This window comes from Varanus komodoensis, unplaced genomic scaffold (assembly GCF_004798865.1).
Source record: "Varanus komodoensis strain SLA01 unplaced genomic scaffold, ASM479886v1 scaffold37, whole genome shotgun sequence".
NCBI classification, from domain to species: domain Eukaryota; kingdom Metazoa; phylum Chordata; class Lepidosauria; order Squamata; family Varanidae; genus Varanus; species Varanus komodoensis.
In genome coordinates this window covers 1,670,189-1,696,265 of record NW_025335889.1, presented here as the reverse complement: position 1 = coordinate 1,696,265, position 26,077 = coordinate 1,670,189, and the positions used below count along the sequence as shown (strand labels likewise).

Below are 26,077 nucleotides of genomic sequence, written 5' to 3'. Positions count from 1 at the left end.
CTCATAAAAACCATTATATTTGCTGGGTATTTTAATAGCTAACATTCATTCTCAACTTTTATATTGCATTTTATCTTATATTGCTCGTGTACTTCTGGACTGATTTGATTGTGGTTGCTGTGGGCCTATTGTTGCCATTTTATTTGGGTTTTTTAATTGTTTTATTGTATATTGTCTTTGTTTCCTGTTATATGTTCTTTTTAACTTTATGAGCTGTCCAGTAGCCAAAAGAAATAAAAATAATACATATTTATATAAGTAAATAAATAAGGTCCCAAAACATTGTTTGAGGAACTGATTGATAGTTCTGATTCCCAGTTTCCAGGTCCAAAATATTTATTTATTTAAAACATTTCTATGCTGCCCCCATTGCAACAAAGCCTCAGGGCGGCTCACAAAGAATACATAAAACATACATCAATAATAATAATAATAATAATAATATAACAATTTGAAAGAAAAAAACAACATTTAAAAACCCTCGGTGCATTCTCGGCTAAAATTTTTAAAATCCTAATTAATACAATAATTTAGCAATTAAAATAAGTGTTAAATTATAAGGTCTTAGCCTGGCGCCGAAAAACAAATAACGACGGTGCCAGGCGGACTTCTCTGGGGAGCATATTCCATAGATGGGGCGCCACCGCAGAGAAAGCCCTCTTCCGGGTACTCACCCTCCTAATATCATTCATAGAAGGTTCCCGGAGAAGGGCATCCGTTGCTGATCTCAAGGGGTGGGAGAGCATATATGGGTGTAAGCGTTCCTTTAGATATCCTTTAAAATAGTGCTTCAACCTTGTTATAACAATGGAGGTTGTTCCCTCCATTCCCTTGCAACTGGTGCAGAGAGCAATCTTAGGGAGGTTAAATGGGGCATTTTAGAGAAAGGGCCTGGAATAGCCAGGATACAAGGTATCCTGGAACCACTTAGGACTTTTTCCCTCCCTCTCCAAGACATCCTTCCTATAAGAGCAGCAGATTGACCAACAGGTTAGAATTTAGAAGGAAATGTCAGTGTTTCTGTCTCTCATCTTTCACTGATGTTAGCAGTGGAAGATTGGGCTCTCTATTTTAAAGTGTCAGAAGAGAAATCAAACAGATCTTTTAGTAGCCCAGTTATGCTTTAGAGAAAATACTGTTATGTGTGTTTCCAAAACTCTGGCGTAATTATTTAATTTTTATTGTGCCTTAGAGTTTGATCTGTGTGTGAAAAAGTAAGAGAAAGGTGGACCTACAGAAAAAGTCATGCATTTTCTAATCTGGAATATTTTGAATGTGTGTAATCTGAAATTATTTTATTGGTCTAATAAGTTGTAACTACTTGCCTTGAACTGGGATTCAAAGAGCCTTGTGTGTACATCCCAAATTTTTGATGCCGCCTCTGTCTAGGGGTTTCCTCTTCCAGCAGCTGTTCCTTAGGACTCCAGGGCTTTCCAGAGGGTAAGAGAAAGAAGAAATAGATGAAGTGGTTTGTGGTTCAGAATCATTGAACAACATGCAGAAAGTTCTCTTGTTGCTATTTGAATTTTGTGCCAGTTTTGTTGTAGAGAATGCCAAAGCACTGAGGTTTGCATAAACTTGTCTGCCCTGAGCTTCTTGGCTTGCATAAAATTACAGGCTGGGTTTTTGTTTTAGCATTTCTTGTACTAAGCAATGGTACTCTCCTTTATTGATTTCTCTTATTTATATGAGGTTGATGGGAGTTTTTGTTTTTTAATGAAACCTGTAGTATGTTTTCAATAGTTAATTGCATGATTTAGAAAACTTTTTACATCTACAAAAACCTGAACCTTGAAGAGAAATTTTTAAAAATCAACATTCAGAAGAAGAAATTATTTAAAATCAAACAATGCCAGTAAAACACTAAAAATAGATGTTGTGGCCCATCCAATATTAACAGGAAGGGTATTCCACAGGGACAGAGATAATATACTGAAAGCTGTAATCTTGGTGGACCTCAAATGTACATTAGGCCCATGCAGATCCAGCAGGAGTGCCAAATCCAATGAACTTCATGAGCAGACAAGATGATAAGGAAGAAGATGCACTCTCAAATATCCTGTTTCTAAGTTTTTTAAGGCTTTATATGCCAACTACAAAACCTCATACCTGGCCCAGTAGCAAATGGATGTTCAGTGCATTCCCTCAGTTAACTTGTTACTTGCTGAAAAGAGACAGTCCCCAACAACATATAACCTATTGTATTCTGAATTAAGTGCTGCTTCCAGATCAGCCATATGGATATTCTTGTGTAGAATGCATTGCACTAATCCAGGCCAGAGGTTATTAGTACCTGTACCAATTTGGTCAAGCTATCCCCTGTCATGGAGATGTTACAACTGACATGCCAGCCAAAAGTGGATAGAAAACAGTTGGAGTAGCTAGTGCCTCCAGTGACAGAGATGGTTCCTGAAGTACTCCCAGACTTCTCTTCAGAGGGAATGCAATAAGAGCATCTTCTAGACCTGGGAACCTTTTGCCTGTAGAGGCTCCATCTTGCCCAGTTTCAGCATTTGTCAGTTGGGCTTCATCCAGCCCATCATTGGTCCAGGTCTAGCATAGACTCACCTGATTTAGATGTCATTGAGAGCTAGAACTCTGTGTCATCAACATACTAATCTTATTATCATTATGGAATCAGAAATACATTAATTGTCAGGGAGTTTTACAGAGCAGGAATTAATAATCTGAAAGTGGTATTAGATGTCATATTAAAAACCCACTGGTTTTCCTTCTGGTTATCAAAATCTGTTAAATCAAAGTTCTTTTATTGAAACTCAAAATATTACAGATCAGTATAAACTCTTAATTGGTCTTCTGCTGAAGTTGAGGGAAAGCTGCCCATGTAAAGAGTGGAATCCAAACTGGAAATTTCCTCTCTGTTCTTCCTTTTCAGTAAAGCTTCTAATTCTACCCTCAGAATGTCTCTTGCTGCTTGAGAGCAAAACTGGGGGAAATAGTAAAACCTCTCTGAGTAACTCATTTCTCTCAACACCTTCTTACTGGATAAGGACTGGATCTCACATCTGCTCCTCCTGAAAACTCTACTGTCCCTTCTAAAGAGAAAATTGCTCAGATTTATCATGAGCTGGACTCCACTAGTGACTCAGAGCCTTCAGGGGAGGAGCCAATGTTGCCGTCTGGTCCACAATTGGTGGATGAATTTCATTGATTGCAGCCTGATGATGTGGACAAGGTGCTTGGACAAGTACGTTCCACCACCTGCTTATTGGACTCTTACCCATCTTGGCTACTCAAGACAACCAAGGACGGGATAGGGACCTGGATCCTGGAGGTTGTCAACACCTCTCTAAGGGATGGCCGGGTACCTGCCCCTTTAAAGGAGGCAGTAGTCCGGTCTGTCCTAAAGAAGGCTTCCCTGGATCCAGAGATGGCCACCAATTATAGACCGGTGGCCAACATCCCGTTTCTGGGCAAGGTGTTAGAGCGGGTGGTGGTGGGACAACTCCAGGCACTCTTGGAGGAAATTGATTAACTGGACCCATTTCAGTCTGGCTTCAGACCCGGGTATGGTACTGAATCTGCCTTGGTCGCCCTGTACGATGACCTGTGCAGGGAGAAGGACAGGGGGAGTGCGTCCCTGTTGGTTCTCCTGGACCTCTCAGTGGCTTTCGATACCATCGACCATGGTATCCTTCTGGATAGGTTAGTGGGATTGGGAGTTGGGGGCACTGCTTTGCAGTGGTTCCGCTCCTATCTCAATGGCCGATTCCAGAAGGTGGTGCTGGGTCTGCGCCATGGCAGCTATGCCATGGAGTTCCGCAGGGTTCCATCTTGTCCCCCATGCTATTTAACATCTACATGAAACCACTGGGAGAGGTCATCAGGAGGTGTGGGCTGCGGAATCATCAGTACACTGATGATACCCAGCTCTACCTCTCGTTCTCCACCAATCCAGGTGAGGCAGTGGCTGTACTGAACCGGTGCCTGGCCGAGGTAATGGGCTGGATGAGGGCCAATAAACTGAAGCTCAGTCCAGACAAGACGGAGGTCCTGTTGGTAGGTGGATCGGACTTTGGGATGGGGGACTTTGACCTTGTCCTGAATGGGGTTGCACTCCCTCTTAAGGACAGGGTCTGCAGCTTGGGAGTGCTCCTCGACTCCCAAGCTATCGTTGGAAGTTCAAGTGACAGCGGTGGCGAGGAGCACTTTCCTTCAGCTTCGGCTGATTCATCAGCTGATCCATCAGCTGGAGAACAACTACCTGGCAACAGTGACACATGCATTGTTCACTTCCCGACTTGACTTCTGTAACGCGCCCTACGTGGGGCTGCCCTTGAAGACGGTCCGGATACTTCAATTGGTGCAAAATAGAGCTGCCAGGCGTGCTGACGGGGACTGGGCATTGTTATCATATAACCCCAGTCCTCTGTCAGCTTCACTGGCTCCTCATTGAAGTCCGGGCCCAATTCAGGGTGCTGGTTATCACCTACAAAGCCCTGAACAGCTTAGGTCCTGGTTACCTAAAGGAGCGCCTGTGTCCATATATTCCCTCCCGCCCGCTGAGATCAGCGGCAGAGACCCTTCTCCGGGAACTCTCTGTAAAGGATATTAGAAGGGTGAGTACTTGGAGGAGGGCTTTCTTTGCTGTGGCTGCTTGGCACTGTCCTTATTTGTTTCTCGACACCAGGCCAAGACCTTTTTATTTAAACGCTATTTTAACTGTTAATGGTTTATTTGTTGATTTTAAATTGACCAGGCTGTGTCCACTATTTTATTTTATGTAATTTATTTATTTATTTGTGGTATTTTCTGCGGGATTTTATGATTGTAAGCCGCCCCGCGGCTCATGCGATGGGGCAGCATATAAGTTGTTTAAATAAATAAATAATAAATAAAGTGGGTGGTAACCTAGAAATGTCAAAGTTCTCCCCCGTTTGCTCCTTTTCCACCTCCTCAGAATCTGATAACAAATCTGTCTGAATTATCTGCTGTGAGAGGTGGGCCCACTCTTTAGAAATAGGTATAAATACCTAGCATGAATAGGGTTGTAAATATTTTAGATCTGAAAACTTGCATTGCTTGCACCTATAAGAGAATTGAAGTTGTGGGGAAATGGACTACTTTTGTATTGAAGAATGAATCAATAGATGTTCCCATAGTGCTGTGTTTGCTTTGTATGGTTGGAAATGTTAAGAGGGATCATTTTATTTTCAACACTGGCTTTTAAAAATGTAATAGTGGTATGAAGTGCTTTATAACCCCATCACCTTGCCACAAGACATTTCTTGTGAAGGATTTTAGAACAGGGAACATTAGTGATCCCTTAGAATAGCGATTCTCCAATTGATCTTGTGACTGCAAGGGTGTTGACTATAAAATCATATCCCATACAAATCACAGGGGCACAGGGAAATCAGTGCTTCCACAATAGTCCCTGGTAATCCAAGCAGGTGTTTGGATCCTGCTTTAGATGTTTACTTATATTACATATAAAACATAACATGTCTTTTGCTTCTTTTAGGAGGCAAAAGATGGAGGTCACCATTTAAATGAGAATTAATTTCTGGTTGAGATGTATATTTAGTTTATATAACTGGATCATGCTTCCTACTGCATAGGAGAATATATAGTGCATTGCCTCTGCAGTGACACCTAGATTTCTTACATTGGGATGTCTGAAAAATATGAGTGGGTGGACTTCGTGGTGTATACAGATGGCCTTTTAACTATGTTTTGATAGGACTTCAACTAATAACTGTTTGTTAATTTTTAGGTTCTGCAGTTATGGAGCTGAGTGATGCTAATTTGCAGACTTTGACAGAATACTTAAAGAAGACACTAGATCCTGATCCTGCTATAAGGCGTCCTGGTATACAATTTAAAAATATAATGATTAAGACTTACTGAATGCTGTTGAAAGCTGGTTTACCCCAAAACATTACATATTTAGTTACTCTACATGTTTCCTATGTTTTTCAAATTCAGTGGTATTGTCCAAGGACAGGGTTATTTGGAATATTATAGCACCATTGTATAATGAAAAAAATTTACAGAAAAATTCCTAGTTGGAATTCTCTTCAAAAACAGTATGCAAATCCCAGTATATGTCACATTAGTTATCTTTTTGTCCTCCAATGGCACTTTAAATGCAGGTCCATTGTGTTAAGGAGTGCTAACATGGTCAGAAATTTAGATGGCACATGGGAACAGTGGATGAAAGTTTTATGTGCCTGTAACAAATAATGTTTTAAAACAGTACATCTGTGATTTCTTTGAATCAGAGCTAAAGCATCTGGTTATGTTGCTGATTATTAAAGGATATTAGTGTTTCATTACCCCTTTTCCCACCAGGCTCCAGTGTTGAGAGAGCAAGAAAGAACTTCTCCCTTTCCTACGGACTGTTAACTCTTTGTGGCACCTTAGTAAGGTCTGCCCTTGAAGTAATTTGACCTGATTAAATGAGTTAAGCAAACATCTCTCAACTATTGACAGTTATAGCAACTGAGATAAGAATGTATTCCAGATGGGGCTGCCTTTTCCTAACTGAACTTAAGAACACCATCCTAATTTGCACTTGCAAGTAATATGAATTCAATATTGGAAAGAAGACTACAACATTACAATCATTTTAAATTATTAATTTTAATTTCTTCCCTCTATTGGACCCTTTGTAGTAAATTGTAGGACTTGGTCTGTAGGACAGTTAACTTTTTGTAAAAGATCAGTACTTTGTGTTACAGCGGAAAAGTTCCTTGAGTCTGTTGAAGGAAGCCAGAATTACCCACTGCTACTCTTAACTTTACTGGAGAAGTCGCAAGATAATGTGATCAAAGTCTGTGCCTCTGTAACGTTCAAGAATTACATTAAAAGAAACTGGAGAATTGTAAGTATTTTGGTGACTAGAAGTGTACAAACATGTATTGTATCTCTTAATTAAAGGGTTACAACCAAAGTAATAGAAACTCTTGTAGGACTTCAGATAATGGTATTTAATGTAAGCTATTGAAGGCAACAGCGATTTTATTGCTGAAATCACAGGTCACTAGTTACATTAGCTCATTGGATCATAAGAAAATGAGTAGACAGCCCAGTGGAGGATAAAAACCTTGGTGTCTTATTTCAAAAACAGTGCTAGTAGCTGGGATTCACATGCTTCATATATTTCACTAATCAAACTATTATTGGTGGTCGTCACGCTCATTATCCCAAGTCATGTGGCATATGCAAAGAACCTAAGGAAGGGATAGTTGTTGACCCTTGCGCTGGGCTTTTTTTAGATGGTACAAACAACACCTCACTGTTACTACCTCTGTGTAGCTGGAAGGAAAAGGATTTGTTTCCTTTTCCCTGCTTGAGAACTTGGAGTAGGAAAGGAAGGTTGGTTTCTTCTATCATATGATTGGGGCTTTTGGAGAAAGTATTGGGTGACTTGCTAAATGGGGCTGGACATTTGAAATATATCTGGTACAAATGTTTTAACTATTTATATGAATTCATGGTTTTAAGGCATTATTTAACACAACTATATCAAATGTTCCACACTATGATGTTTTGGGATTTTGGAGTTGTTCCAAAAACTACTTTAAGAACTTACATGATTCTTTAGGTGCCATCTGGTCCTTGGATTCTGTTGCTGATGTTGGAAAAATTTTAATATAAATTGGCAAATTATAATTTAGAAAAAAGAAAAATTTAGAAGTATATTTTTGGTTACTCTTTCAACAGTTAGGAAAGCAACCTGTTTCTCACAGCACCTTTGAGCCCATGAGGATAACAAATGGAATTCAGGGTGTGTGCATGTGTGTTGATATTATTAGTGTACAGCTAATGTTACTTCAGAGCAATCCTTTTTTCTTTTTTAGTGTGATGTAGTCACATCACTTCTCATGTTATCCCCAGACCTTGCAGCTAAAAAAATGGGAAGGGTTAGAGCACAAAATAGAAATTGGTTGCTTTTGTCAGCAAATTCCATCGAACTTGCTTGATGCATACACATTCCACTATGTGACATTTATAGCTTTGGTTGTGCTTTGCTGTCTCTCTGATTTTTTTATCCTGTTCTTTCTCAAAGTTTCTCAGAGGTAGCCTAAACGATCCCTACCATTTATTCTTACAGCAGTCCAGTGGGGGTAAAATGTGAGATACTGATGATTTTTTTTGTCAGTTGCTACATTTTGTGATTTTGCATGTGTGCTATACTAGTAAGTTTCATGAAAGACTTGAGCATAAAGTAGGACAGATTCAGATTTACTCTTGACACACCAGCCTTCCACATTCTTATGGAATGACTGTTACAGTTTTGGCACCAGCAAAATATTTTTTGTGTTATTTGTCACTACTAGTTCAGAATTTCCTTTTACTTAAAATACATTCAGCATATTCCAATTTGTGCAGAGATGTTATGATTCTTGCTTATCTGACCATTTGTTTGTAGATTGAAGATGAACCAGACAAAATATGTGAAGCTGACAGGATAGCCATTAAAGCCAACATAGTACACCTGATGCTTAGCAGTCCAGAACAAATCCAAAAACAGGTGAGGTGTGAGAATGAAGGTACATGGAGCCCTGCAAGGAGTCTGGTAGTATTGATATATAATGTTTTGAAACCAGAAACAATATATCAAAGCTTGCTAATTCAGGGATATTAAAATATTTTAGAAAGTTAAATCCAAGAATATCATATATCCTTTCAGAGCAGAATAATATGCAATAAGGGATAACTCTTCAAAACTTAGCAAAACTAGTAACTTATTTTCTTGGTTAATTCAGTTAAAATATGTCTTAGATAGCCAGGAATGAAGGAGCCTCACCCAGTGGATAGCCAGGTTTTGTGGCTTAGGCTTAACAATCCATGAAGAGAGGAGAGAGAGAATTCAGTCTGTTATGTGATGACTGTTCTCTTGACTCAGTATACTCTGTGTGTGTGTCGTGTGTGTCACTTCAGTACAAGACTCTTGGAGCATATAAAAATAACAAATATTTTAAACTCAACCTTAAGCTATAAGACAGTTCAGTGGTTCTCTTTCAGGAAAAACAGCTTCCCTTCTTTATTGGGCCTAAGATAGAATCTATTAGTACTTCAGATAAGCTGGGTTTGCCTTTTCTCAGTAGTATTAATAAATATAGCTGATGCAGTGAAGATGCCAGAGTAAGCCCTTAAAGTAATTCCTAAGATTTCCATATGAGGTGTCTGTGACTGCAGGTGAGTGGAAAAAAATCCTACAATAGATGGATCTGGGTTGGACAGATTTTTAAAAAGCATGATAACGTTGGGCAATGTGTGCAACTTCCAGAACTTTCTGTCTGCATTAATTTTTTTCCTCCATGGTGGTTTTTCTTTTGTTTTCACTGCCCATACATATTGTCAAGGCCTTGATGGCCTTAGAGATTCAGTGAAGCCAAGAATTAACATTAAGATTCCATAATCCTGGAGTCAAATTAGCTATGACACTGAATTTATGTCTGTCACTGATAACAGCAGCTCTACATAACTGTGTTTTCATAACATTTAGATTTTAGTAATGTCTTGATACCACATGGTCTACTGCTTTCTTTCTTGCCAACAGTAGCTAATTATATGGTTGAGGGTGGGGGAGAGAAATGCATGTTGTCATAAAATGAATAATGCCTGCTAGATAATAGAGCAGGGAGGAGGACATTTTTCGCCTGCTTTTAGCAGCAGTTGCCTAGTTAACATGTTGTTTGTTTTTTACATGAAGTCCTAGTTGTGTTTTGTTAACCATAAGGAAATTGCAAGGTGCTCTTCCGTGTATCTCAATGTTTATACTTTCTCTTAGCTAAGTGATGCTATTAGCATAATTGGTAGAGAAGACTTCCCTCAGAAATGGCCTGACCTGTTAACAGAAATGGTGAACCGTTTTCAAAGTGGAGACTTCCATGTCATAAATGGAGTTCTTCGCACAGCACACTCTTTATTCAAAAGGTAAGGTAGAGTCATAATGTTCAAGTTCTGATCTGAAAGTAAAAGCATCCATTCTATCAATTTTTTTTACTGTCTTTGCCTCTAGTTTTCATACCTCTTCAAAAGGTTATTCTAACTTTCATGTATTTGTTAGGTATCGTCATGAGTTTAAATCAAATGAACTGTGGACAGAGATCAAACTTGTTCTTGATGCCTTTGCTCTACCATTGACAAATCTCTTTAAGGTATTTTTTTAATGTAAAAACTAGAATGGACTTGACATGCCACTGTGTAGTATTTCGCATAAAAACAATGCTGATTACATTCAGGCCTCTATGTTTAGGCCACACCTATTTTTGCTGTCTTTATTGGTATATGTTTCTATGTCAATTGCTTGTATTCAGTCATAAGTTTGTTACATCCAATTTCTGTATCATTCTATGAATGTTTTTTTTAAAAAAATAAGAAATGCACATTTATTTTTGTATGCCATTCATTATTCATGCCTTTGTATGCAGTATTTGAGCTGAGAGTTGCATTATACTTAAAAATGTAGACCAAACAAATTTAACATCTCTGCTTTTTCTGAGTTTTAGTGTAATTAGCTTATTTTTATTTTTCTAAATATCATTTTCAATAATAAGGGGAGTGCACATTTTAAAACATTTCATTGCAGTAGTGAGTGAAAAGATTCAATTAATATCATCAATATGTTTTCAACAGGAATGAAACTTTTGCAAGTGACAAATACTCAACAGATCATTGCTATTAAATTGTTACTTTTGTAGGCTACAATCGAGCTTTGCAGTACTCATGCAAATGATGCCAGTGCTTTGAAAGTTCTCTTCTCCTCTCTGATTCTGATTGCTAAGCTGTTCTACAGTTTAAATTTTCAAGTAAGCCATCTTTGTTTCCTTGAGTTGAAAGTTCTAATTTACAAACCACCTTTTGGCACAAGCTAGTGGACATACTTAAATGTATTTAAGTCAGAAAACAAAATTTGGTGAGTATTTTAGGTTTCTCTTTTATTTTTATGCGTATTATGATAGGCCAGTAAATGAAGACCCATGGCTTTCATATGTCTATGGAGGGGTCTACGAAGATCCCTAAAGGTGGGAGCCCCTCGTAAGCAAAAATGACTTATTGTGATAGGCTGCTGATCCATTGGTTTCTAGCAGTGTTAGTCACTAAAGTAACTGATTGTTACATAGTTTATGCTATACCGATTAGGAGATGAAAACATCAATAGGCTGGATAGTAAAAGTCAAAGCATATACAAATTGGTTTGCTCTATTTATCTTGGATTTCATCTAGCAATTGAGAAATTACATTTCATAAATCGGGGTGTGGGATTAAGTCATAGTTTGTTCCTGCATTTCTGAGTAGATTGTCTGTTAATCTGTTTCTTAAGTCAACAAATTATCTAATAGAAAAATAATTAAAAATTATTTTTATTTTCATTTTTTGTAGGACCTTCCTGAATTTTTTGAAGATAACATGGAAACCTGGATGATGAATTTCCATAACCTTTTAACTTTGGATAACAAACTTTTACAGACAGATGTAAGTAAAAACATAAAACTTTGAGTGAACTTTATGTGCAGTAGGCAATGGAGTTCAAGTCTCAGCATCATCTCGTTGTAAAGCTTCCTCTGAATTCTAAAATGTATGCTGTTTTCCCCCACCCTTTTGCGAAGCACACTGCAGAAGCGTAACTGAAAATGCTGAGAGCAGGTAGAAAATTTCCCCAAGTAAAATGCTGTGCCTGGTTGTGTAATATAGCATAGTAGTATGCCCATGTGTGTATGGAGGCAGAAGAATAACTAGACAATCTGAACTTTGTTGGAAAACATGGATAGGAGGCTGCCTTGCACTCATGTGTTGCTTGTATGTTTATGATGGGTATCTGGTTGGATACTGTGTGAACAGATTGCTGGACTAGATGGCGTTTTGGTCTAATGCAGCATGGCTGTTCTTATGACCTCACTGTCTATGGTTGATTAGGAGTATTTTCCCAACTAGTCTCAGATTTGGATGCGGAAATGCCAGTCTATTTTCCAAAAGCCATAACCCCCACAAGCCAGCCTATCTCCATCTAGTAAAACCATCTGTCTTTACTCATGCTGCTTGCTACTTTGACAGATTTCAATAGTGCTGGAAAGGTGTTAAAGCAGCATGCCAGGTATCTGGAAATGGAGGAGAAGAGAATGATTGACAACCTACCCCAGCCAGAATAACAAAAGAAGTGGGTGATAGGTCAGAGAGGCCTTAAAGAAAGAGCAGGCAGCAGGGTGTGGGTGTGTTAGAACATAAGTCCTCCATCTCTCTGCCAGAGAAGATCCTTTAGCGTCATAAACCTGAACAAGAGCATTACGAATCTTTGGAGATCCCTAGCCCACAAAAATTAATTTCAGAGGCTTCGTGAATTTGTCTTGTCTGTTGTGTTGTTTGTCTTGTTGCACCTTGGACCCAAATAGAATTGCATGGAAAATTAAAGTCTCTTGAGGTTTGTACAGTTTTTTCTTATATAGCTTAAAGAATACAGTCCAGCAAAACCTACATATGTGAAAACAACTACATTAACAGACCCCTTTTCTCTTCTTAACTACTGATGCTGATCTTAGGGTGGGACCCTGGGCAATACTGCTAACTCCAAATGTGGAGAATCTCGTTTTAGGATGACACTGTCTTACCACCAGGCAATCCCTTAAAGTAATTCGAGTAAGACAAAACAGAAGAGAAAGTACCAGGGAAATGTACAACAATCTATAATGGTTTGTTAAAGAGAACTGAAACGAGAAAGTTTTCTATAAAGATTGCTCCTACTGCTTTAAAAGCAGTGTCTCTTTATAGTTACTTTTGCCATCAAGTGTTTAAACTTGAACAAATTCTATTCAGCTCTTGCCCAGTTAATTCACAGAGAGCTTGAAAGACAGTCATCTTGCTGGCCAGGTTTGACTTCCTTCTGGAACCTTTAAAGCTGTTTATCAGGCTTCTCCTGAAATCTTCAGTGTGGTCCAGCAACTGCTCCACACTGTCAGACTACCTCCGCTGCTGACATTCAGGCTTTTGCTCTTTCCTTTGAAAGCTGTTCCCAGAGCCATTTTTTTTCTTATTTGCAAAACTTTTTCAGTTTCTGCCTCGTGTACTCTCAAGCTCTCCTTTTGACTTCTCAGTCTTGTGGCTACTCTCCTTTGTTGATGTCTTCCTCAGTCTTTCGCAAAAAACTCCTGACAACTCTTCCTCAGGCAAGCCTCCCCAGGCAAGTTATCTTGTCAGACTCCCCCAGATGCAAGTAAGAACTGTCCAGTCACTCAGCTTTGGGGTGGCCAACCGTCCATCATTCCACCTGGGTTCATAGTCAGGACCACTGAACATCTTTAGAATGTTCAGTTGTTTTTCAATCAGATGGTACCTCCACATATATAAAACCTGGCTTCATTTTCCTCGCAATGGTAGCAGTAACTACCATTTTACCAGAGCTCCTCATTTATAGTGTAACTCTGCAGGCATAAGCCCTAAGTAAAAGGCAAATATTTTTGTTCTTTTAACTTATATAGACCTTTAGTGATTGAAACAAAATATACCAGTTAAGCTTTTACCGCGGCTTTATCTCGCTTTCTTCACAGTTTCTTAAAACACAAGCTTCCTTCACAGTTTAAAAACTGTCCCTCAGTTTGATCGGGCCTCCACCATGGCTAAACAGGATGAATGCCTGAGTGGATCTATGACATGCATACCTGAATACTCACAAATACTTGAATTTGTGAGTATTCAAATATTGCAGCAGTGGGGAACTCTCAGCCCACCTGGCACCCCAAAATTCAGCCTGCTGAGGCCCTTCTCCAAAGCCCCACTGCTCTTAAAAGGTGAGGGACAATTGGAGTCCCCTCTGTCAGGAGCTACTACCTCAAGGCATGTACAAGGTTCCCTCTGCTGTTGTCCAGAGTAGTGGGGAGGAATTTAAACCTTTCTTCCCCATAACCTCCCCCAATATGCTTCCTGGGAAACATTTGTACAGTGGTCAAGAGAGAAGTACTTTGCCAACTCAGCCAACTTATTTGCTGATTGCTTTCTATACTGAGAAGGTGGGCTTCCTGCTGGAAAAGGTTCCCCACTTGGTGATCCACAGTCTACCATTTCCTATAATTGCAACAGATGTCTGTACGTGAAGTTTTTCACAGAATTATCCTTATGAACAACGAAGTCCTTACATAGTAGGGCTTATTAAAAAGCTGCTCTATATTTTGTCTTTTCACCATTTATTTAAAATTGTCTTAGAGTGTCAAGAGATTAGACCTCAGTTTCTAGCTGACCCAAAATGTTCTGTAGGTTATTGTAATCATATGGATGCTTTTTACATTGAACACATTTTGAATTCAATTTGTGGCTGATAAATTTAAAGAAGAGTGCTTGATAGATCTCTGAAATTAACAGATTATTTTTCTGTGTAAGTCAGGATAAAATGATCCTAGATACTGAGGAAGTATAGATAGTGCATCTTTTCATTACATCATCATCATTTGCATTTATATACCACCCTAATAGCCCAGAGGGCTCTCTGGGTGGTTTACAAACATTAAAACCCACCAATCCTAAACAAATCAATAAATTGGCTATACCATGACAGTAAAATAACATAGTTAAAATGAATTAAATAAAAATACTATTAAAATTAATTGCCTACATAATTTGGTTTTGAAGTATATTCGGCATTACTTTAGCCTAATGTTTAATTTGGTTACTGCTAATACAACATTTTAGGTGACAGAGTCACAGGCTTTCTTTATTTTTAATATCAGTTGATAAGGATGGTTAAAAATGGGAAATAAATAAGTGGTGTGTGATGTTATTTTTGTTGCCAGGATGAAGAAGAAGCTGGTTTGCTGGAGCTTTTGAAGTCCCAAATATGTGATAATGCAGCTTTGTATGCCCAAAAATATGATGAAGAATTTCAGCCTTACCTACCCCGTTTTGTCACAGCAATCTGGAATTTATTAGTTACAACAGGGCAAGAAGTCAAATATGACTTGGTAAATATGGCTCTTTTTTAGTCCAGCTTGAAATGAATTTTTAGTACTTGTTCAAATCATATTTATTTCATGTTTCCCTTTTCTTTTAGTTGGTAAGTAATGCAATCCAGTTTCTTGCCTCAGTTTGTGAGAGACCCCATTATAAGCACCTCTTTGAAGACCAGAATACACTGACAAGTATTTGCGAAAAAGTTATTGTTCCCAACATGGAATTTAGAGGTAAATATTTCTCTTTTTAAAAGAAGGCTGGATGGTTTCTCTGGGATTCAAAAATGGTTATATTTTAGCAATAATAGCTTCCAAATTGGCATCATATCCCCAGTTAATGTTCTGTGTTTAGACTTTTTGCCTGCAAATACATTAAATATGTTTGAGATGATCTTCCTGTGAGAGAAGCAAGGAAATCACAAGGCAAGAAGGAAATGTCCAAGCATAAGGCTTCTAGAAAGTGTGTTGGAATACCAAAGCATTGTTTAACTTTATGCTTCAAACAGCCTAAGATGAAAGTCCTCTAAGCAGTTCTCAGAAATATATTTCCCCTCAGTCTTTGCCTCTTGAGTTCTTTCAATTTTTTTTCATAGGCATTTGTTTCCAGTCTGTGAATCATCCCTGTTGCCCTCCTGGGACCACTTTCCAGTTTGTCTGCATCCTTGTTAAACTGTGGTGCCCAGAAGTGGATGCAGTACTCCAGATGAGGCCTAACTAGTGCTGAGTAAAGGGGAACTAGTACTTCATGGGACTTGGAAATGATACTCACATACCAAGACACATGTTAGTTGTGATGAAGATCTAAATAGTTGCTTAGATTCATGCTATTTGTAATAGCCCAGCTGTATTTTTTCTTTAAACAGCTGATTTCCCTCTCATTCTGAATCATAAATTACCTTGGAACCTGTTCAAAAGTAATTGAAGGGCCAAAAGCAGTTGGCTATGCAGTGCGGGGTAGGATTGCTGTTCAAAACAGGAACAGGGTAGGGGAGCCAAAATCTGTATGGTTCTATAAAAGTAGTTCCAAAGTAGGATTCTGGATTCTGGCCCTGAAACATAAATATCCTAGATGAAAGAGCTTTTCTACTTCCATTGAAAATACTTTTAGTTCATCAACTCCAATGCACTACTTGGATCCTAGTAAATTCATCAAATAGCACATCTGGCTGCTTTAAGAAATAATTTTCAGGGGTGTGTGATATTAAAATAGATTTAGTTTATACATGGGGGTAATGATTTATATATTAAATTTGTTTAAAAGCTACCCATTCATTTAAAATGTTTATGTGGACCACTTTTCTGCAGCTGCTGATGAAGAAGCTTTTGAAGATAATTCTGAAGAATATATTAGAAGAGATTTGGAAGGATCTGGTAATTGGCTTTATAAAGTTTATTTAAATAGTGCTAGAGAATGGGAGATTTTCTGAGTGGTCAAAATTTTCCTAATAATAATATGTAGGTCTTCTAACCCTAGAATTATAAAGAGTTTCATTCCTATCCTTTAGGCTTTGGATATACAATGGAGAGTGTTTTACCAGTTATAATAGAGTACCAGACAACCCAATATAGCTGTTTTAATAAAGCACCTTGAATTTTTTAGTCCAAAACTTAAGTCCTGTGTGCACATACTTGGAAGTTAAGCCCCAGTGAATGCTGTGGGATTGTGAGAGCTAGTTCTGAGCTTTTACTGGGCACAGGACTGAACTAGAATTGTTGAACATATTAAGATAGACCTTACAACATCTTGTATCTTTTAGATTGTTCCTAAATCAATTTTCTGTTGAATTCTAGATTGTACTTTATTTTAATGCTAATTAAGTTAGTTGCAGCTTAGTATTTGGGTTACTCATAAGGTTATTTAGTCTTAGGAATGAACTCTCATGTTGATTCCATTTTACTAGGTTGTTCTGAATTATTCTAAATACCTTTTCTTTCCTTTTGTGCTGCGTAAAATACCTATTACCATGAGCACCGAGTCTTTACTTCACTATTGTTATGGCCCTAGCATAATAGTACTTTACTTCTTTACATAATTTACTTTCATTTGTATTCAAAGGATTAAACAACTTTTGTCAAAAATTTGTTTTCCTGTATTGTTAGTATATTTAATATTTATATTAAGATTAATAAAAACAGTAGGAACTTATAGTGTATTGCTTTGTAAAAGTAATGGCTCGTAACTTCAGCAATTCTGTATTCATAGTTGGGTGAATCTGATTTATGAATTTTTAAGTAGTGTCTCATAGTCAGAGGATTATATTGTTGGAACATAATCTGCTATATATTTTGTTTCTTTTCTATGCACGCAGATATTGACACCAGACGCAGAGCAGCCTGTGATTTAGTAAGAGGATTATGCAAGTTCTTTGAAGGACCTGTGACAGGGATATTTTCTGGCTATGTTAACTCTATGCTGCAAGAATATGCAAAGAATCCATCTGTCAACTGGAAGCATAAAGATGCTGCTATTTACCTTGTAACTTCATTGGCATCAAAAGCTCAGACGCAAAAGGTACTTGGTATGTTATTGGAATCATGAATACACTAGTGTTAACTAATGCTCTTATTGATAGTGTGGTATAACTCTTGGTGGAGAAACAGCTAATGTTCAGCTGCAGTTTTATAAAAATTTAATTTCTGCCATGTTTCCTTATTCTAATCTCAGAGCACCTCATTATAGTCTTAGTTGACTGTTTTCTGATGAACAGTATTTCAGATCTATAGATAGCATCAAAATCTACATATGGCTACTCAGTCCATTAGCACGATTGGGAATTTGAACTGCCAAATTTCAACTAGAACTGCCTCTAGTTGCTATTTACATCCTGCCATCCACTCATGCATAAGGTGGAGGCCTGCTCCAGTTGTTTTCACTGTGTTTAGCAAAAAAAGGGAAATATCTTAATCATCATTGTCTGTGGCCGGAATTGTGGTTTATCAGTCCTCTCTAGGCTCAGCAAACTAGAAATTTGAGCTTTAATGGAAGTCTCAGTTGTGAAGTGTGTGACAAAAAAAAGGAGTGAATTTCCCTCCTAGTGGTCAGGCAGGATATACAGCGTAAAGCGAGATCAAAAGTGAGCTTTGCTGCTTTATGGATTATTGCATGCTTCTTTGTTTAAATAGGATCTTCGCAGTTTACAAATGTAAGCTGATGTGATGCCTTACCTCATTGCACTGATGACGTAAAAAGAAAAATCAATCCTAGATCATGAGCATGTCAAGGATTCTAGGTCTCTTCTAGAACTTATCAGTGTTGCTTCAGGGAGAAAGCCATGGTGGCTACAGTATGCACAATGCTGACCACTGGCAGAATTGTGCTTAAAACCTTGGAGATACAGCATAAACTACATTGTGCCTATCATACCTTTCAGTTGCAGCTTTTAAACTCTAGCATACTTGAAATATATAATAATGGAGTACCTGGTAAGCAGAATTAAGACCATTTACTTGTCTTCACTTGAATACAATTCAACATCTGAAGCCAAAACACGACTGCTTGGAGAAACTGCATCCTAGCCATGCGTATTTAAATTAATTAAATTAATGTAAACTAGTCCAGAAGTTATTTTGAAGTTGTCACTCTTTTTACCCCTAGCATGGAATAACACAAGCCAATGAGCTCGTAAATCTGACAGAATTCTTTGTGAATCATATTCTACCAGATCTCAAGTCTCCAAATGGTGAGTACAGATTTATATATGAAAATCTCTAATACCTACACAAACTTACATGGGACTTATTAATGACCAGTGTAGTTATTATATGGAGGATATGCCTGAATCAATATAACTTGTAATTACATAGGCAGAACTTTGGCAGATCTCGTTGATTTATTTTACCAAATTTGGGTGGACTATTGTATAATGTGTATTTTCAACAGACATAACTTGTAGAGAGTAGTAGGAGTTGAAAGAATGTTTCTATGTGAAATCCCAGAAAGTTTCTGTTAGTCAGCAGACAATAAAAAGCTAAAGAGACCTGTGATCCGAACTGGTGTAAAACAGCTTCATGCATTCTTTACATGGCACCCAGAGGAAGACTGTACTTTTTCAGGGGAGAAGCAAGGAAAGAGATGGTGCCAAGGACTGCTATGCATGGATGAATTCTAATTTGTGTCATCCTACAGTTTTCTCTGTACTTTCTTCAGCTGGTGACTAATCTGATCTTGTAGGAATATGCTAATAAATTTAAAGGATTTGTGAAGCTCCTACTATATATTATTATTTTTTGTTAAGCAACCAATCCACTTAAGGAATTTGTAACATCTTTTTTTTATAGTGAATGAATTCCCTGTGCTTAAGGCTGATGGTATCAAGTACATCATGATTTTCAGGAACCAAGTAAGTTACATATCAGTCTGATTTCTAAAGTGTCCAGCTGAAATTGTTTGTAAAGAGACTGTTGTATATATGCAGAATAAATGGTGTACATGGAATCATATTAAGTATTTAATATGTTGTTAAAGAGACTAAATATTCATAAGTTATGTTATTTTCTATTTTAAATAAGTTAGAGTAGGTATACAAATAGAAATTCCCCTTCCAGTATCCAGGAAGTGGAACCAGTATGAGAACATAATTTATTAATATTTGGTTTTCTGAATATTGGCTGCAAATATATCTGCTTTTTTCTGTTCCTCCAAACTGTTTGCTACTGCTTCTGAAACATTTTGTTTATCTCATAGGTACCCAAAGAACAACTTCTGATGTCTATTCCTCTCCTAATCAATCATCTTCAAGCAGAAAGTATTGTAGTTCATACTTATGCAGCCCATGCCCTTGAAAGATTATTTACAATGAAAGGAGTTAACAATACTACATTGTAAGTTGATATGCAATTTTATCTGTTATGATGCTCATCTATTTCTTTGTTTTTGTTAGATAACGTTTGTTCCTTCCTCTATATGTATTTAGTGCATTCTTCATTGCTAACATACACTTTTAGATATAATGATAGTTCTTGCACTTTCTAAAACCAAAGATTTATTTATTTACATATATTTATAGGCCGCCTATAATTACCAACACCTTCCTTAGGCGGCTTACAATACAAAGTTTTGAGGTTATTCATTTCATTTATTACATTTCTATGCTACCCAGTTGTGAAAGCTTTCTGGGTGGTTCATAGTAGGATGAAACACAATATGAACTTCTAACACTCTGAGATTTAGAATAATTTAGAGCAAATTAAAACCAGTTGACATTAAAACTACCAGGATCTGATAAAAACTAAAGTGCCCCATTATATGCTGTTAAATACCTGAAAGAAGACTTTACTTGGAACTGACAAAATAATAATGTTTGTGCCAGGTGGATTTCACTGGAGAATGTTCTGTCATTTCAGCCATAGTCTCCCAAATGACATACCAGTCAACTATGCTCCAACTCCTCAGAATGAGGGTATTAATGAGTGAATGGAAAATTACTGGGCATTCTCTTTTTCTCTACAGAATTACAGCTGCAGAAATGGCACCATATGTAGAAATGCTGCTAACCAATCTTTTCAAAGCTCTGACACTTCCAGGTTCATCTGAAAATGAGTATATTATGAAAGGTAAGCTAGAAATAGTAATACCATCACATTGCTTGTTTTCCTCATTCTGTATTAGCTTAATTTACCTCTGTGGTACCATGTAGACAAACCCGATGGACCATATACCAATAGCACTGCTGTGAAGGAGGCTGGTCTTTTTTTTTTTTTTTTGAAGTTGAAACAGCAGTCGATCAGGACTACAAAGAGGCTCATAACAGAGCATCACCAGTGCCTGAATGCAAAGCAGTTTGAGGAGCAAACTATTTGAATGTACTTTTAACGGAATTGGATGCTCAGCCACCATTTCTAACCTCCTTTGTATCCCCTCACCCTATTCACCCCCAAAGAAAACATCAGTGAAGAGGAGATACTTTATTGTGGAGAGAGAATGTTTATGAACACAAGTACTATGGTTTCAACTATTAATTCCTGTGGGTGATTTTGCTGTTTTCTAATGTCACAAACATCTGAATCTTCCAACACAATATCAGTAGAACCTTTTGGTAAGGAGAATAGCAAAAACTGCAGTAACTCACCATACTGATTTTCATAGTCTGAAGTTTGACAGCCACTGAGAATTTGTGCATTTCCTTAATGAATACCACACTTACAAGTGTGTTGGCCTAAGGCTATACAAAAGGCAAGATACAAGATAGTGCCCTCAGTTAAGCCTATTGGTTTGTAGTTTCTGAGAGCCTGGATCCTCCAGTAGCAAGTAGTTAATTCCTGAAAGCAGAGTAAATAAGGCATTTCCCCAACCACTGGTTACAGAAATTACTCTTCCTGAGAGCTTGTAGTCTGTATTTGCTGGGATAATTTTTTTCTCAGTAGAACCGGTTCTGAGATGCCGTTAGCAGCTTTGGCTAAATTTCTGTTTGTAATAGCAGGGTACTCTGGATCTTGTTGACAGAGCAGAGCAGAGCAGAAATGAATGGATACATCCTAAGTTGCCTATAGAACCTCAGTATTACAGGACTGCATGACAATTAATATAACACTTCTTAACCAGCTAAAGTATGCATCGTTTTTGGATTGTGCTAACTACTATTTTAAAGAAATGTTACCAAACATTCTGTGACCCAGACTTCTCTTTAAGAAACAAAGACAGGAACACACTAAAAAAAAGCTGAAGTCATAGTGCACTGCATCATTTATTTGTCCTTTATTTTGTCATCTGAGCCTGGAAACCAGTGTAAACATGAGTAGCTTTAGCAATTATTTGAACCTCTAGTCCAAACAAATGTTTCAATCTTAGACTCTTAAAATACATTTATTCAATTTAATGCTAACCTAATAAATGAAGTATAAAATATTTTGCTATTAGTAATATTAATTTTTGTATTTCCAGCTATCATGAGAAGCTTTTCGCTGCTTCAGGAAGCCATAATTCCCTATATCCCTTCTCTCATCACTCAACTCACACAGAAGCTGCTTGCTGTCAGTAAGGTAAAAAAAAAAAAAAATTATCTGTACATTACCATTCTGTCAGCCTGGTTTAGCGCCTTATTCATTGTCAGTTTTTCACAGCAAGATCAATGAAAATAGTATGGTGCCTGTAGTATCTTCTCTTAAGGAACTGGAATATGTCAAAAGAAAAGTACTGGCCAGGTCCACTAAACTAATTTGCCACCTTTTGGCTAATATTTCTTGAACAGCATTTTGAATTGTTTCTTCTTTAAATTGTAGTGGGAGGTGTTGCAAATACAGTTTAATATACCTGGAAAAATAAAATTTCAAGAAAGGTTTGAAGACCTGAGGAAAGAACTTTTTCACCCCCAGGGCAAAATGTTTGGAAAAATTGAAACCTGAAAGGCAGAATCCACTGAGTACTTATGTCCCTGCTGATTCTTCTCTGCCCTGTTGATTGCTTCTAGGTAGAACCAAAATGGAGTAGAAACACTCATTTCTGGAAGGAGACAGGTTGAAGGAGCTTGCAGAACTCTGCCAACCTCTGTCCTTCCAGAGATGAGCATTTCCACTCATTTGCGGACATCCCTTAGGACAGGGGTCCTCAAACTTTTTCAACAGGGGGCCAGTTGAAAGGCAGCAGCAGCGGGTGTGGGCCGGTGAGGTGGGGGTGCCCATGGGCGCGGGCTGGTAAGGCGGTGGCAGCAGGCACGGCGGACATGGAGAGTCCAACACGTCTGAGGCGGGCTGGATAAATGGTCATGACGGGCTGGATCCAGCCTGTGGGCAATAGTTTGAGGACCCATGCCTTAGGAGGTGGTAAACTTTCCTTGCATACATAGTGGGTCCCACTGCTTGCAGAAAGAAATTAATGGGACAGAAAAGAATCAAGAGTGCAAGTGTCCCACTGGATTTTGCCAAACAGATTTAACAAGAAGTAATACATAATTACTTATAAGGACTGCAGATGGCGCAGTGGTTTAAACCGCTGTGCTGCTGGGCTGGTTGATCAAAAGGTCGCAGGTTCGAATCTGCACAATAGAGTTCCCATTGCTCTGACCCAGCTTCTGCCAACCTTGCACTTCAAAAGCATGAAAATTCAAGTAAATAAAAAGTTACCACTTTGGTGGGCAGGTAACAGTGTTCTGTGCAGTTCGGTGTTTAGTCACGCTGGCCACATGACCACAGAGACTGTCTGCGGACAAACGCTGGCTCCCTTGGCCAGGAAACGGAGATGAGCACCGCCCCCTAGAGTCAGGCATGACTGGACTTAATGTCAAGGGGAAACCTTTACCTTTACCTTTAATACCTAATTTATAACTTAGAATATAACATACATAATTGCAGTTATGGTTTGGTTCTTTTAATTTTATCGTTGTGTGTGTGTCCTTTTAACTTTTGCTTAATTTTAACTTTTGTTAACTATCTAGAGAGCCTTGGCTATTGGGTGGCATATAAATGAACTAAATACATATATGAAATCCTGTGCATGCTTAATCAGAAGTAAGATTCACTCTGTTTAATGGAACCTCAATACTATTAATAAGCAACACTGAATGTACTGAATGTGAGGGAGGGAGGGAGGGAGGCAAAAAGCTGTACTCTGCTGCCTAAGCTCATGTAGCCAGAGGAGAATCTAGTGAGGGGAGCCATTTGCTCTGAAAACAGTTCTGCATGTTAACCTTAGATAGTTTCAAATAAAAACATTCATGCTGTACATTTTGAATGAGCAAAACATTATCTTAAGCATATTGCCCATTTGAAAAGGAAAAAAAAAACCATGTGTTGTATCAAATTTCAATTTTTACCCTTTTGGGCAGTGAGGGAGGAAAATACCAGGAACATGTAATTGTGTGATTCCCCTACCTGCAAGACTGTCCAGGCATATTTCAGTTTTTTTCCACATCATAATCTGCTGTGATAGTTTCTTGTTCTTGTTCCATTCAAAAGAATGATGCAAGGAAACTTTCAGTTAATTGTGTGGTTTTTATATTTGTCTAACATGAATGGCTAAAAATATAACTACAGTCTAGCTGTAGTTATATTTAGCTAAAACTACAGCCTATTATGATCTCTGAAGTACCATAATGAAACAGTATATTGGGCAGTAACTGATGCTGTCATAGCTTTACAAAATGCTAATTGTGGAAGAAATGCTGGTGCAGTATCTTTAGTGCTAGCATAGTGATAGCATTAGATACTCTTCATTATTTGTTTCTTGGGTCAGTTTACGTATGCTGCTTCTTTTTTGTGTTATTTCATGGAAGTTAGAGCAGGATCTAGAGTAAGGCATCCTTCAAACTTGTGAGAGAAGCTGACAAGCATTTAATGTTAGAAAACATATTGGAATGTGACTTTCAATGTATACGCATTGTATATCTATCTGCAACTACTTTAACTATTTAAATTTCTGTGTGGTAGAAAATAATTTGGTCAGAGGCATGTTGATATTCTTCTCAGAAGGCAAGGCTTGATTCTAATGAAACATAGACTAAACATGACGATCTGCAGCTCTTGGTATGATATACTGTTTGGGAGAGCTCCATGTCTGAGACTACTTTTCTAACTCTCCTATGACATGAACAGAATTCTCATTCTCTTGTATTGGTAGTTGACTTCCTGTGTTAATCCTATGTAAACTGTCAGTGACTTTTTGCTGTTCACATCTTGTTTTTAGAATCCAAGCAAGCCTCACTTCAATCATTACATGTTTGAATCAATTTGTTTGTCAATAAGGATAACTTGCAAAGCTAACCCCACTGCTATTGGAAGTTTTGAAGATGCTTTGTTTATGGTATTCACTGAGATTCTGCAGAACGACGTGCAAGGTATAAGTAAAGCAGGAACTGATGTATCTGAAATAAATATAGCAAATCTATTCATGGCAGTCTGATACTACGTACAATGCCCATAGTCTTGTTTTTATGAATTGTTGTGTACAACCTTTGACTCTGGGCAATATAGAAATGAAATAAATAATAGTTCAAGTAATTACTTCTATAACTGAAAACATACTAATTTACAACTTTATTGTATCTCAGTTTTAAATAAACAGATTGATACGTGGTCTATCATTATTGATCAGAAGCCTATGTTTGTGTTATTAGCACATATGAACATACCCTCCCCTGTCACTTAGTAGCTGTAACATAACCTGTTGTTTCAACAGAATTCATTCCATACGTGTTTCAAGTGATGTCTCTACTACTGGAGATGCATAAAAATGACATCCCATCTTCCTACATGGCCTTATTTCCACATCTGCTTCAGCCAGTCTTGTGGGAAAGGTCTGGAAACATCCCACCTCTGGTGCGACTCCTTCAGGCCTATTTGGAAAGAGGCGCCAGTACAATAGCAAATGCTGCAGCTGACAAAATCGTATGTATAAGCTGATTGCAGGGCTAGATTTTTAACCTTGTGTGATAGTTTTTAAGAAAATGAGATTTGAGACCGTTATCTGAAGATGAATTAAGATCCTTTTTTCACTGCAGAAATCCAAATTTCTCATTAAAAACCATTTGTGTGCAGCCGTCAAATGGCTTGAGACAGTTTCTGTCACTAACCTAAAATGTACTAGACTTAAGTCCCATCTGATGAAATCCAAAAGTTGTATACATATACTTCACTGCAGCAAACCTGACACATTTTGAGTGATGATTGTCACTGAATTTCTTAACATATTCTGAAGAATATGCCTTCCAGCTTTCAGTGTCCTTCCTTTTAGTATATTTTGTTTTATTTGCTTTTGGAACATATACATTTATTGAAGAAAAAAAACAAGGCTGCCAACTCTTTGCAGTTTGCTTCTTTCCTTTGACCAGAAGACTTCAAGAGCTTTTCTGTTGCTAGTTGTCTCTCAGAGCGACAGTGCTTATAAGTTCGGAAAAATTATTACACTAGAAATATTTTAGTAGCCCACCTGTCCTCATGTACAGCTGCATTTTTTACATTTATGTCCTGCTTTCTTTACTTGCAGCCTGGACTACTAGGGGTGTTCCAGAAACTTATTGCTTCTAAACTGAATGACCATCAAGGGTTTTATCTTCTTAACAGCATTATAGAACATATGCCTCCGTGAGTATGAGCATACCAGATTCAAGCAGTTCTACTCCTTCTTGCTTGAATGCTGATATTTCTAATATTCAAAATGTAGTGGAAAAAAGTAAAGATGTATTAATAATAAAATAGTATACTGAAACAGTGTAGTGGATCAAATAACCAGGATTTTC

At 37.8% G+C, this 26,077-nt stretch overlaps 1 protein-coding gene across 2 annotated transcripts in view; it reads left to right on the top strand.

Annotated features, from left to right (window-relative positions):
* Nucleotides 1-26,077, top strand: part of CSE1L (chromosome segregation 1 like) — a 33,858-nt gene that overhangs the window by 2,048 nt on the left and 5,733 nt on the right. For both annotated transcript variants that reach the window (XM_044440283.1, XM_044440284.1), the window contains exons 2-20: nucleotides 5,738-5,833; nucleotides 6,705-6,847; nucleotides 8,399-8,500; nucleotides 9,764-9,909; nucleotides 10,043-10,133; nucleotides 10,677-10,784; nucleotides 11,359-11,451; nucleotides 14,754-14,921; nucleotides 15,011-15,140; nucleotides 16,215-16,280; nucleotides 17,219-17,421; nucleotides 18,505-18,589; nucleotides 19,188-19,249; nucleotides 19,594-19,730; nucleotides 20,359-20,462; nucleotides 21,790-21,887; nucleotides 24,526-24,676; nucleotides 25,018-25,226; nucleotides 25,825-25,922. In XM_044440283.1, coding sequence (XP_044296218.1) covers nucleotides 5,749-5,833; nucleotides 6,705-6,847; nucleotides 8,399-8,500; nucleotides 9,764-9,909; nucleotides 10,043-10,133; nucleotides 10,677-10,784; nucleotides 11,359-11,451; nucleotides 14,754-14,921; nucleotides 15,011-15,140; nucleotides 16,215-16,280; nucleotides 17,219-17,421; nucleotides 18,505-18,589; nucleotides 19,188-19,249; nucleotides 19,594-19,730; nucleotides 20,359-20,462; nucleotides 21,790-21,887; nucleotides 24,526-24,676; nucleotides 25,018-25,226; nucleotides 25,825-25,922 — 2,279 coding nt within the window. In that variant the 5' untranslated portion in view covers nucleotides 5,738-5,748. The remainder of the gene's footprint in view (nucleotides 1-5,737; nucleotides 5,834-6,704; nucleotides 6,848-8,398; nucleotides 8,501-9,763; nucleotides 9,910-10,042; nucleotides 10,134-10,676; nucleotides 10,785-11,358; nucleotides 11,452-14,753; nucleotides 14,922-15,010; nucleotides 15,141-16,214; nucleotides 16,281-17,218; nucleotides 17,422-18,504; nucleotides 18,590-19,187; nucleotides 19,250-19,593; nucleotides 19,731-20,358; nucleotides 20,463-21,789; nucleotides 21,888-24,525; nucleotides 24,677-25,017; nucleotides 25,227-25,824; nucleotides 25,923-26,077) is intronic.